At 39.3% G+C, this 14,612-nt stretch overlaps 1 protein-coding gene across 2 annotated transcripts in view; it reads left to right on the top strand.

The window, feature by feature from the left end:
• Window positions 1–14,612, top strand: part of TSHR (thyroid stimulating hormone receptor) — a 151,684-nt gene that overhangs the window by 71,343 nt on the left and 65,729 nt on the right. For both annotated transcript variants that reach the window (XM_061158339.1, XM_061158340.1), the window contains exons 2-3: window positions 8,557–8,628; window positions 14,500–14,574. In XM_061158339.1, coding sequence (XP_061014322.1) covers window positions 8,557–8,628; window positions 14,500–14,574 — 147 coding nt within the window. The remainder of the gene's footprint in view (window positions 1–8,556; window positions 8,629–14,499; window positions 14,575–14,612) is intronic.

Below are 14,612 nucleotides of genomic sequence, written 5' to 3'. Positions count from 1 at the left end.
TTCACTTTTTAGATCAGTAAGATATCTAGGTAGTCCAGGGACTACTGTTAACAGGGCCTAATCCAGTAACAGTACCCTGATCAAATCTTCACCTGACCTGGGGATGAGCATTCCTAGCACTGTGGGACAAATTGGTCATGAAATGCCTCCCAAACCTTGGTTTGAAATTAAGACCAAAAGGAAGGAATTGTAAAATAAAGAATGTTGCCCACTATCCAGATCTACAAGAATCAAGTCATTAGCAGCTGCTGACCTGCAGTACACTTTGAAAGGATTTCACAGTGAAGATCAGGATGAGGCACTCTGTGCTTTGGGAAAACCAGCAGAACAGACCTTCAGATAGCTAGATATTTTAGGACAAATTCTTTATGAACCTGGATTCTTGCATCTTCCCATACTTAGGAAAGCACTAAGCTATTAACTAAGTCTTCCCTTCCTTCTGACTAACAGCAACTTTCTACTGAGATGTGTGTTTGATTGCATGTAACTCTTCACCAAAACCATATGTATACTGGCCTCCCCCTTCACCTCTGCAGAGCAGTTGGCAAAGCTCTCTGAGAGACCGTCTCCTGGGTTATAATCCTCATACTGGCTCGAATACAATCTTCCATTTCATTCTTAGACATTGATTAATTTTTTTCATTGACAAGCTAGTATACCTTAAGTATCTAAGTAGACATTTAAGATTTATGCATCTTATTAAACATAAATTATACTTTTGAAAATTTTTCAGTACAAAAGTATCCCAAATAATGAAATAAAACCAAATTAAATATGTATTTTTAAATCTGGAAAACAAGCATTATGAATAGAAAACTCTCTCTCAGATGATGTAAGCTCAATAATTTCCATAAGCCAGATCTGTCAGGCCATTGTTTGGGTTCTAAGTCTCAGATCACAAAAACTAAAGCCCCAATGGAAACTATCACAAAATGATGGCTCACAAGTGCCTTTGGAATCTGGGTGTTGGAGTTTCACGCCTTGTGTTGTAGGCATCCCCTGGTGTTTTTATACTATTTGTTAATAATGCACCATCAACACTGACTGAAATCCCAACCTACCACCACAAACAGAAGACACAACACGGTACAGATTAAAGTTTTCATACTTAAAAATACAGTCTCTATATAAGGAATCTCAACTGCACCATCCTTCTGGGTCTGCATCCCTGATTTTGACCCCTGTGCTTGCTTCACTCTCTCACAACTCATCACAAAGTAAAAAAACAAAAACAAAAACCTTTTCATAGTAGTAAAACACATTCACCAATGACAATTTCTTCTCAGCAAAGTAAAAAACAATGGGCAAATGATAAATGTTATATCTGATGTTGTCCAGTTTATAGCCTAAAAGTTCACAATATGTAAGGATTTGGATTATTTGCACCAATTCTACTTTTTGTACTTTCCAGTACCTTTTATGGTCACACTTGGCACACCTCAAAAAATTATCAGTTGATTGAAAACAGATATTTTATACATTTGTTTCTTTATATGGCTGCATCAGGTCTTCACAACTACATCAGTTGTGGTGTGCAGGCTCTAGTGCATGTAGGCTCTGTACTTCTGGCGCGTGGGCTTAGTTGCCCCACAGCTAAGGGGCAATTGTGGAATCTTAATTCCCTGATCAGGGATCGAACCCTCATCTCCTGCATTGGAAAGCGGATTCTTAACCACTGGACCACCAGGAAAGTCCAGATATTTTAATAAAAATGAGTTTTCAGAGGATCTACTATACAATATAGTGCCTGTGGTTAACAATAATGTATTGCTAACTAAAGGTTTGTTTAGCAGGTTGATCACATGTTAAGTGTTCTTAGCATACACACAAACATGTAACAAAGAAAAAACAATCTAAAAAGGGGGACAGAGGAAAACCTTCAAAGGTGACAGATCTGTCTATTACCTTTATTATTGTGGTTCCACGGGTGCATGAAATCCACATGGGTGCACATGTCTAAACTCACCAAACTATATACCTTAACTGCATATAGTTTCATTGTATGTCAGTTGTGCATGCGTGCATGCTAAGTTGCTGCGGTCATGTCTGACTCTTTGCGACCCCATGGACCATAGCCCGCCAGGCTCCTCTGTCCATGGGATTCTCCAGGCAAGAATACTGGAGTGGGTTGCTCTGCCCTCCTCCAGGGGATCTTCTCAACCCAGGGATGGAACCCACCTCTCCTATGTCTCCTGCATTGGAATAAGTGTTCTTTACCATTAGCACCACCTGGGAAGCCCTTATATGTCAATTATATCTCCACAAAGCTGTTAAAAACAGAATTAATATAATTCTGAATAAAAGATACTCTTTCTCCTAAAAATTTTTTAATTAAAGAAAATAAAAAAGAGCCGTTGAAATGCAGATGACAAAGGAGTTCCCTGGCAGTCCAGTGGTTAGGACTCTGACTTTCACTGGCAGGGCTGGGGTTCAGCCCTGTGTTGGAGAACTAAGATCCCACAGGCCACATGGTATAACCCCCCCAAAAAAGGAAAATAAGAAAGAAATGCAGATGATGATATTCAACAAACAAGCTTCTGGTGCAGAGTCACAAAATATTCTCAGCCTGATTGCCAAGAGACCAAAAACGTGACACCCAAGTGGGAAGTTTGGTGTTTCTGGACCACACAAGCTCAGCCATGGCAAAGATCAGCAAGGACTCTCAACTCAGAAGACTCAGTCTGGCTCATCTGCTCATACTTCACATTCTTTATCAAGTAAGAGGTGTAGTGGGAAACGTGAAGCATTTATTAAAAACCCACACCCACATGTACACATCTACACACAAACTCTGTATGTATGAGTCCAGAAACGTAAAACACAAGATGCTGGAATGTTAACTGAATTTACATGTCGATAGCATTTCAGTGAAATGAGCCTACTATCGTTTAAGATTACTGTGAAAAATCTAATTGTACAAACTGTTCTTGTAGGAACATAGAGAACTATCCGCTCTCTTTGGTAGCATTAACCAGATTTCCCTCCTCCATTGCCCACTACTGCAAGAGTACTTAAAACTGAATCCAATTCAGAAAAAAAAATCTGCAAGCCAATCAGTGGCATTTCACATGCATTTTTATTTCTGCATTACAGCTTCCTGATGCAGATATTTGAGAAATGCAAATCTTGTAAAGCACAAAGGAAATATTTGGCCAAGTCGCATTCTCACTGATCATTCTTGGTTAAATAAGTCTTAGAAAAATAAATTACATCATCAGCTTAAATATTTATTCTCTCTTGTAATTTCCATATGCTAAAGCCAACCTGTTTAATTATTAAATGTACATACTCCCTTTGGGGTACAAAACGATAGCTGTAAACTTTTTTCCCCCAAAGACTTATATGTGATACCTTAGTCATTAATAGTAAATATGGATACTATTTGTATAAAGTAAGCTTTCTGAGTTTTTTTCATTTTAGAGAGAATAATCATTGTCTTCTTATTTTGAACCATCAAAAGAAAAAAAAAAAAAGAAAAGAAAAGCAGAGTCTCTTCAGTACTTGGTGTGTTTTCTTGCAAAATAAACGCTATTTTGATGCTGATCCTTTAGACAATAGTGTAACACCTTGAAGCTTTTCTAATGTTTTTGTCTAAAGAATATATTCTTAGATATGTATTTTTCTCTCCCAAAATATTTAAAATGTATTCTGAAAGTAAAATATTTTGGCCAAATACAATCATTTGCTTTTTTCCTCTCCCATCTGCTTTTAAAGGGGTCATATCACAGTGTCATAAGATTCTTTGAATCAAGCTCTGCTTTTGAATATATAGACAATGGGAAGAATATCCAGCTGTATGTCTTTAGGTGAAGGGACAAAAAAGAGAAAGAAGTTGGTGATAAACACATATCAGTTAGCTCTAGTTAGAAAATTACTCCCTAATAAAACCACCACCAAACCTCCTTAAGGGTTGAAGCTCACACATCTAGGGTGAGCTAGAGGTCAGTAAGGCACCCACATATTATCAATACAATAACTTATTCTCCAGGAGGTTCATAGTAAAACTATTGGGGAAAATGGACCAAAGGCTCTGTAAATAAATATGATATCTTCAGTATTTAATTAGCTAGATGTTATGTCCTGGCCAATAATTTTTGCTCTTTATTAGAAGAGAAATAGATGCTTTGAGAGAAAATTTTTACTATATGATTTTGTGCAAATCAGTCTAATAACATTTTAAAAGCTGGGGAAGAAAAAAGAGACATGTGGTGAATTTTAGAGTGGAGACCTAGACAATTTATACCAAAAGGAAATATATATATATAATATATAATTATATATATATAATATAATAATAAATATATTTTTAACTCATTAATGAGTTTTTTTTCCAGATCATGTACACACTATTATGAATATATCCAGGTAAAATGTACAATCTGCAAATTAAATTCAACAATTTATACGATCAGCTACCATTCTGCTAATTCATTTAACATTATTGAAACCAGTCTTCTGCATTATAATCATCGTGTTATTAGCTAAGTTCATCCAATAAATAGAGAATTCATTTTCATCTTAGGTGAAGACTTATTGCTTAGGACTTGTGGCTCAGCAGGTTAAGAATCCGCCTGCAATGTGGGAGACCTGGATTCAGTCCCTGGGTTGGGAAGATCCCCTGGAGAAGGGAAAGGCTACCCATTCCAATACTGTGGCCTAGAAAATTCCATGGATTCTATAGTCCGTGGGTCTCAAAGAGTCGGACACGACTGAGCTACTTTCACTTTCACCATGCATATTGTATCATTAGTAAGACAGTTGCACTGAGATACAAAATTCTTATAATTATATTCATATGAGTGGCTTTCTTTGGTGAGAAATTTGGCCAAGAAGAATATCTTGTTTTGTGAACATTTCAAAAATTTTGTCTTTTAAAGCATATTCTACTCTTTAGGTGAAGAAAAAAAAAAATTATTTTCCTTCTAGTCTTCTGGGTTCTCAGCTAGGTCTTTGTAACCAAAGACAGAGTAACAAGAGAAAAGCATAGAGGTGTGTTTAAAATGAGTTTTACACAGCATGGGAGCTTTATGAAGAAATGGAGACTTGAAGAAGTGATTAAACCTGAGTGATCATAGGCTAGCGTTCCACTGTTTGATGAAGAGTGGTGGGAAAATGTGATAGGATGGAGGGGCATGAGCTAAGACTAGTAAACTATGGGAATCCTGCAAGGTCTGTTCATTCAAATCCCCCAGCATCCCCCGTCTTCCCGGTAAGACTGTGCTTATCTCTGGGCATTGGGAAGGCACCTCTCACAAGAGGGTCTTATGACTTGCTTCAGAGGGTGAAGCAATAGAGGGGGTTACAAAATCCTTCCTACACCCTGCTTCTCATATTCCCCCAGCTTAAAATATTCAATATGCCAACACAATGTGTTTTGGGATAGTATATTCCGAACTCCATCAACTGCAATGAACTCAGTAGTTGTGGCTTAAAGTGTGTGTTTACATGTGTGAAAGAGAGAGAATCCCAGAAACATGTATTACAGATTTTAGGAATTCATATATTAGGAAAGAACATAAACATTATTTGAACCTTTAAGCCACAGGCTTTTAAACTGCATCTAAATGCTATTTCTGTTCCAAGTTAAACTTAGAACCATTGTTACTCTAATTTTCTTTTTCAATATTTATTTATTTGCCTGTGCAGAGTCTTAGCTGTGGCACATGGGAGATCTTCAATCTCTGCTGCAACCTGTGGATTCTTTAGTTACAACATGTGAGCTCTTAATTGCCACACATGGGATCTAGTTCTCTGACAAGGAATCGAACCCAGGTCCCCTGCATTGGGAGCATGGACTGTTAGTTATGGGACCACCAGCAAAGTCCATCTGGTGGGCTTTTAAATTTTTTAAAATCAAATATAGGTTCTTTACTTTTGGAGACAGAATATTTGCCAATGAAAGTTACAAATTAGGTCCATATGACCTACAAGCAGGATGTGCAATCTTAGATAAGCTTGCCCTCAAGATCCACGCCTTAGGACATGCTCTATAAGTAAGACTGTCTTTGAGGTCAAGAAACTGGCTCTCTTCAGGTGATACCCATCAGGTGTGTATCTTATCTTTTTGTTTTCCTTAGGCATGGCCCAATTTGACTAGGAGATTTTAGTCGCAATGACTTTTATTCTCATTTCTTTTTAACTTTAGAATCTTGGATCTGGACCAACAGGCTTTTAATCAATCCAGTTAAGAGAGTGCAATTAGGAGAGCTGTGAGTGGGTGCAGGTAATTTATGGGCCCTGAATTGCTGGACTCATATGAAGACACATTGCACTTGATGCTCAATCACCAACGTTGCAAAAGGCTGACATTCTACTGTTGTTATTCACATCACCTCTCTCTGCCCCCAAGTTAATAGGTCCTTTTAGAAATTAATTTGGCCTTACTGAAGATTTGATTAGGCAAGTTACAGATATACTTCTTGATAGGACATACTGGATAAAAAGAATGGCTATAAATAGGTCAGTAAGGTGGTGGTGAGGTCAGGGGAGGGAACGCATTCTGTAGCCCTGTGATTAGGTCTTTTGCTAAGCCTGTGCCTCTGGACCATGAATTTCCTACTTCTCAGTATTTTCTCTCCCCCTCAGCAGGGCAGAATAAGCCAGAGTGAGCTGAGTTGGGTATTTCCCTTCTACAGGCTGTAGATAACTAGCTTCCCCTGAGGGCAGGCTTTGTTAAGAACAGAGTGCCCTGATATACAGTTGACTCTTGAACAGCATGGCTTTGAACTGCCTGGGTCCACCCATTCGTGGGTTTTCTTCTGTAGTAAATACGACAATCCTACATGATCCAGCAACGGTTGGTTGAACCTGCGGGTGCAGAAACACACATACTGAAGGCCAGCAATAAAGTTATATGTGGATGTTTTAAAGCATAACGGTTGATGCCCCTAACCGTCCCCTTTAGTGTTCAAGGGTCAACTGTATTTCTAAGTGCTTCCTTTTCCCCTTCCTCTGACAGAAGCACAAAGGGATTTTTTCCTTAATATTTGCTGGAACTCCTGGAGGCAAATCTCACAAAACAGTGGAGGTCTACCTATAACTAGGTTGTCCTGGAGTTTTCAGCTTTCAGAGTTGTGTGCACTGAGTGCTGGCAATTTGTCAGTCACAGCTCGGGTTTTCCTGATTCTGTACCCTGGCGCTGGTCCCCCCAACCCCCTTTAGTTTTTACTCATGAGTCTCTGCTCTGAGAAGTGGGGACTCCTGTCTGTCTCTCCTGTCCTGAGGACTGTGGTTTGTCCTATCTTCCCCTCCCCCACAGATCTAAGAAGAGAGAAATTTTTCTGTCTGTGTAGCTTTTTATTTATTGTTAGGAGGGAGGTAGGGGACTTCCAGGCTCCAGTCAGACAGAACCAGACACCAGAATTTCTAAATACATTTTAATCACTGCAAAAATTAGTAGTTCAAAGAGTACAGAGATAAAAGAAATCAAGGATTGAGAAATCATCCTGCAGCCTAGAAGGAAAAATACACAATTTCAGTCTAATAGCTTTTAAAAAGCTAGTTAATGGACAATATATAATTACCAACATGTAAATGGCAAAAAGAAACCCATGAAGAAGATGATAGTCATGGTGAGGCATTGGCTTTTTGGAAAGTGATTTAGGACAGTAGGTTTATCTTTTTCCATACAGAATTCTATTCAAGTGGTTGCTATAACAAAGAAAAAGTGAAGTGAAAGTCATTCAGTCGTGTCTGACTCTTTGTGACCCCATGGACTGCCCTATACAGTCCATGGAATTCTCCAGGCCAGAAGACTGGAGTGGGTAGCCTTTCCCTTCTCCAGGGGATCTTCCCAACCCAGGGATCGAACCCAGGTCTCCTGCATTGCAGGCAGATTCTTTACCAGCTGAGCTACTAGGGAAGCCCCACAACAAAGAAAGGGAGTAAACAATGGAGGATCCACGTGGAGAGACATACTAGAATGCATCAAGATGTCTCTTTGCATAAGAAAAACAGTCTCAATCTTCTGAAATGTATCAAAAATCAAACAGGAAGAAAAGCCACAGCCAGTAGTTTGCATATGCAACTAAGATGCCATGATCCTGTGAAATATTAGCTCTTTGTCAGTCACTTATTTCCAAATTGCAGCAAGTTCATGATAAGATCAAGGTAAAGACTGAATAAACCTTTGGTTGGGCAAAAAGGTTATAATCATACGACTATTTTAAATCCTCTTAGTACAATCTTAATAATGCTCTGGTGGCATTTCAAGATATTTTTATTGACAAAGAATTCAGTAGTCCTAATAAACTTATGAATATATTATGTTGCCCTTCTGTTAACAGGTTGAATATGATGTTATACAAGGCATACCAGTTTACTGCAAATTTGAAGACAATGTTTGAAGATTTGTTTTCTGCATTTGAATCTCACTCTTAATTCTTGTTTTGTTGGGGGGAAAATTCTTTGCTTTTCATCGAGTATTATTTTTATTGATGATATATGATAAAATATATATTGTAATGACTGTCATGCTTCTAATAACATGTTCTGTATAATTAGGGTGGGTTACTAGAAAAATCTAATGATTTGAACTCTGTGTGACTTTTTTTATAGGAAGTTTATAGAGACTCATCTGAAAACCATTCCCAGTCATGCGTTTTCAAATCTGCCCAATATCTCCAGGATGTAAGTCACATTTTTCTAATATAAAAAGATGTTTGCAATTGTGACATGTAGTTTTCTAACAGGGTTCTATCAAGAAACACACCTGTTAAATATTGCACTTACATAAGGCAATGATGTCTACATTTTCAGTATACATGAAGTTTATGTACGAGGTGCTTATTTGATTTTGCTGCATCTCCACCCCCTAATCCCTAAAAGATTTTTTTAAACCTAAAGTAAATTTAAGTACCTTCGGTCTTAAGAATTTACTAATTCTTAGTGTATGTCAATATATTTTGATACATGGCAAAACATTAACCAGAAATCTTTCCTATAAACAAATATATATGTGTGTGTGTGTGTGTGTGTGTGTGTGTGTGTGTATTCTATCTATCCTCATTACCAATTCTTGATTCTCTTTTCACCACTGGTACAAATGTTAACATTTTCTCATAAATGTAGTCAATGATTTCAGACATCTCACTTTAAAAAAAGAACTAAAAATAATTCTTAATCATAGAAAACCAAACTGCTGTGCACTCAAGAGTGAGGAGAAAAAGAGGTTCCATGTTGCATTGACGAGTGTATCTGTGTATGAAATGAGCCAGGTTTTTATTTTCATTCATTGATTCTGGCGAGCAGCACAGATAATCCGGGCAGACTAACAACAATGCCACTAGGAGCAGCCTGTGTGGTCTCTGGCTAAAATTAGTCAGTTCGTGACCACTTATTGTCTCGTGAGTCATTTCAGGGGCAGTTGAGGTTTTAATTGTCACAGCTGGAGGGAAGGGTGCCACCAGTATGTAAGCGCTGAGTTGAAGGATCTGCTCAACATCCCATAAGGTGTAGGATATCCCCCACACAACCAAGCATGATCTAGACCAGAACGTCAGTAGTGCTGACATTGAGAAACCACCCCAGCTGAACATCTCTGCAGGTTTTTTTTGTTTTGTTTTGTTTTGTTTTCCTACCCGCCCTTCCTTTCTTTCAAATTCTTGTCTTCGGTTTCCGTGCTGTTGTTCCCTCCCTCTTTTTAACATCTTACCCTGACTACTCCCCCCGTCTCCTTTCCTGGCTTCCTATTTCATTCAGATCCTTACACACCAGTTCTTTGTTTATTTTGTCCTAATTCCTCTGTGACCTCTGCCCCTTGAATGAACACTCTCTTGCCTTTGGCCTCACTGTTACCTAACACAACTAATTCTTAAAGGACCATCTCTAGCTCTGACTTGTTCCTACAGTTCAGGGCTATACTTATAGATTTCTTTCTTTCTTTCCTTGTTTAAATACACTTTAGAGCAGTTTTAAGTTCACACCAACTCTGAGGGGAAGGTACAAAAGTTGCCGTGTTCTCTCTGCCCCCTGCCGCGCACTCTCCCACGGTATCAGCCTCCCCCACCAGGCTGGTACAGTTGTTAAAATTGGTGAGTCTACATTGACACATGGATTTTTTTACCATCTGAGCCACAAGGGAAGCCCAAGAATATTGAAGTGGGTAGACTATCCCTTCTCCTGCAGATCTTCCCAACCCAGCAATTGAACCAGGGTCTCCTGCATTGCAGGCAGATTCTTTACCAGCTGAGCTACCAGGGAAGCCCTTAGTGTCTCTACTTGGCTATATTCATTCATTCATTCAATGAATAATTAGAGCCCTACTTTGTGCCTGGCGCTTTGGTAGATGTGTCACATACAATAGTTGACGATACTCATGGAACCTCCAGTTTCCTTCCTAAGAGAGTGATAAGTGCCATGATGGAGTCAGTTCTAGGGTGACCTAGGAACTCATGTGAGAAGTCTGTTACCTGGATAGGGGGTGTGGTCAGGGTAGGCTTCCTGGAGGAAATGGTGCCTAATTTGCAATCTATATTGTCTGGGGAAAGAAACAAAAACAAATGAGGAAAAGATAAGTCGAAGCAGAAGAAAAAATGGCTGTCAATGAAATGAAAAATAAGTTTGTGGAAGCTGGAGCTTAGTCTCAAAGTGGGAACAGTGGAGAAGAATAAAACTGGGAGGTAAGTGAGGACAGGGCTTTGTGAATCTTTTGAAGGAGTTTGAAATCTCCCCTAAGGACTAGGCCACAGGTTGACTATATGCAGGGAAGTGACAGATCAGATGCTTTAGAAACATACCCGGTCTGTGCTGTGGAAAATGGGTGGAAGTGGAGGAAACTGGAGGCAGGAAGCTAGTGAGGAGGCTGACTCAGTGCCCCGGGGTGACGGGTGGCAAACGGAATGGGGATGACAGGCTGAACGGGGGTGGCTTGAGCGGTAATTAAAACAAAAGTGGCCAGGTTTCAAAAATAAGGGAGAAGAGAACAAAAGTTGGTTGACTTGGAGGTGGAGGGAGATGGAGAATTTCACTGCTGTTTCTGACTAGGACCTCTGTGTGGTTGACAAGCACGTGTGCCAAGGCAGAGAAGTTTTCTGTGCATCTGCGATGGAGAGGCAGGGGATACGTTAGGAATTCAATTTGGGGCACAGGGCATTGGAGGTGCCTTGGAGGCAGCAAGCAGCTATATCTAGTAGACATCAGGATATCAGTTTTCATCAGTTCATTCAAGAAATATTTATTCATTCCCTGGTATGTATCAATTGCTGGTCTAAGTGACTGGGATGCCTCAGGGAACAAATGGACAATCAACCGTGCGCCTGTGGAGTTTACATTCAAATGAAAAGAAATAGACAAGGAAGCAAAAGAATAATAAATAAATATATTAATTCAGGAAGCAAAAACATAATGAATGAATATACTAATTCAGGAATCAAAAACATAATAAATAAATATATTAGTTCAGGAGGGGATTTGGGTATCAAGGTAGACTAAGGAGATATGGAAATCCCGGGTATGTCGAGGCACTGGGGAGAGATTTGGGTAGAGATTGAAACTTGAGAGTTGTAAACAGGTAGACGTAACATGGACCAGGGAAAGGCATCAGAGAGAAGGAGAGGCTAAAAAAACTGAAGAAAGAACAATTTTAACAGTATGAGGTCCTTTAGGAGGCAGGAGCAAATGGCATCCAAATAGAGGGGCTGACCTGCAGGAAGATGGGCCTCTTTGGTACTGAAACAAGGAAGTAGTAGTATGAGGTGGGGCAGAGGCAGGTAAATTAATAGGCTTCTTGGAGGGGAATTCCAGAAATTCTCATCTCAAGGTTTCAATCTTTTCTACAAATTATTAAAAAAGATTATCTACTAATACTGAGGGTAGAATGGGCAGGGTTAGAAATTTGAGAAGGTTTAAAATAAAATGATGGACAATAAAAGAAGGAAGGTTAACTGAGATGTTCAGGATGTCCAGGCAGATGTGAAGGTCCTGAGGAAGATTCCTCCAGGGAGTCTGTGCTGAGATTCTCTAGTCCAGATTCCCATCAGAGAATTTATCCCATCAGAGAATTTATCACTCCACATGTTAATCCCTTTTACCAGTCTGTATCTCTCACTACTGTGAGTTCCTGGAAGCTCAGGAGCAGGTCTGATTGGTCAATGCCCATTTACTAATGTATAAAGTAAATGTTCAATATATATTTGTTGAATGAAAGCATACACACATACATAAAAAATCCCATGAACAGAGGAGCCTGGCAGACTACAGTCTATGGGATTGCAAGAGTCAGACACGACTGAGCAACTAAGCATAGAGCACAAAATAGGAAGCTGTCTCATCTCGGGAGAGGAGAGAGATCAGCAGGGAGGTTTGTCTGGGACAGCGTACTTTCCCACCTATTATTCTGACATAATTATTAATAGTACCCTGTTTTAACTCACAAAAATACCCTATTTTGGATGATAGATGATATGGTTACCCTAGTGATTACATACAACTTACATGCTAAGAAGAAATTTGAGGAAGAAGTGGATCTGATTTTTCCTGATTATAAAAATAGGATAAGCAATAGGGAATCATTGCTTTTATCCCACTGAATAAATGGTTCTTATGTGTTGTCTTTGCAACGAAGCTATGACAGCCCTCTACGGAGGTATCATTCAGTTGGAGAAATTGGAACTTCATTTATTATGACACGTGCTGAATGACTAAAACCTTAAGAAAGCTTTGCCCCTCCTAAACTAAGAAATTCAGGAGAAATACTGGAGCAATGGATAGGATGCAAAGTGAGGAAAACAAGCTTGCCACCTTCATAACTAACCTTGTCCCTCAGACTGCTCAGCCTCACCCACCTTAAATCCCCATAATGTCTACACAATAAATTATTTTCGACATCCTCAATGGTTTCCTCTCTGTTAGAGATGTGATATTTGGATCAAAATAATTTATGTAATGTTATCCACAAGTGGCAATGGCTTGGGAGACCCGACAAATCAAAGGATTACTGGTTGGAGAGTAGATAATTCGAAACAGAAAGCACAGGACCCTCAGAATACTCACAACACCAGTGATAGAAACGCAGGTGGAGCGGTCAGCACTCCTCTTACAAGCATTGCATTAATGAAAACATGTTACTGGCAGATTCAACTCAAACTATACGCCACAGGTTTTTAACCTTGCCTTGCACCTTGGAGGTGCTTCCCAGGTGGCACAGTGGTAAAGAAACCGCCTGCCAATGCAGGAGATGCAGGAGACGTGGGTTCGATCCCTAGGTCGGAAAGATCTCCTGGAGGAGGGCATGGCACCCCACCCCAGTGTTCTTGCCTGGAGAATCCCATGGACAGAGGAGCCTGTTGGGCCACAGCCCATAGTGTCGTAGAGATTCATACACGACTGAGCACTCACACACACACACACACCTTAAGTCATCTGGGAAGCTTTTTAAAAATAAAAGTGTTTGACCATCCCTTATAACTCTGAATTAATTATTCTAGACGGAGTCTTAAGACATGTTTCAAAAGCCTCCCAGACAGTTCAGTTGTGTGACCAAGGTTGAGAAACTTGGCTCCACATACAGGTGGACACCATCTATTAATCATTAATTTCCCCAGATGTCATAGAAATGCCTCTCAGGAACACGCAGTCCTTGATTTTGGCTGCATTAGTCATTCTTATTACAGAATGGACTTTAAGGAGACTATTTGAAACATCATCCCTTCTGTATTCTTCATGAGTTGTATTTATGTTTCTTTTTTTTTTTTTTAAGTACTTAGAACTTTATTTGTGTTGCCTTTCATTTACAAAGTTCAAAACAAACCTTGAGTTTTCAGCCTCATAAAAATAAAAAAGCAAAGTCTTGAGAGAGTATACAGCCACCACTGCATGGAACGCTCCAATAGAGAATGGTGGCTTTCTCTTCATCTTTGAAACTACATCTCTACTCTCATGCATTAGGTACTCCATTAAAGATGCTTCTTATTCATTTGTGTATTCTATTCTGCCATCTTTCACTTTCTGCTATTTTGAGTAACTCGCCTATTCATTCATTTACTCATTCATTCACTTAATTACATATTTGTTGGAAGTCTACTACAAGACAAGCAATATGAAAGGTACTCAACATTCAGTGTCCATCAGAAACAGACTCAGTTCTCCATTTCAGAGAACTGGCTGTCTAATGAGACAACATAAATCAAACATCATCCAAGCCCTTGCAAAAGTTTCACTGTGATAATTAGTGGGAAGTAGAAGTCTGTGGTGCCATGAGGCTATCCTATGAGAAATTTGACCTAATCAGGAAATTTCGGGAAAGCTTCTAAAGGAAGTATCGGTTCAATGAAACCTGAAAAATGAGTAAGACCAATGAACTGGGAAACTTTCAGATAAAACAGGATCTAAAAAATGTAGTCATGACTACTTTTAACATAATTAGGGCGAAATCATGAGGGTTGTACGTGTTTCATGACCTGGGATGCCCCTGACAAAGCAGTTACATCAGAATTAATGGTATGTTTACAGTTCACGACCTTACTAACTTTCTACTTTGTCTTTTATTTTTGTGACGTTCAGCTACTTGTCAATAGATGCAACTCTGCAGCAACTGGAATCACATTCCTTCTACAATTTAAGTAAAGTGACTCACATGTAAGTACAACGGGAAGTGCAGCTAAATCCAGGCTGCA

Source organism: Dama dama, chromosome 12, assembly GCF_033118175.1.
Source record: "Dama dama isolate Ldn47 chromosome 12, ASM3311817v1, whole genome shotgun sequence".
NCBI lineage: Eukaryota > Metazoa > Chordata > Mammalia > Artiodactyla > Cervidae > Dama > Dama dama.
Note: the sequence above shows the minus strand (reverse complement) of the source record. Positions and strands in the feature narration are given on the sequence as shown.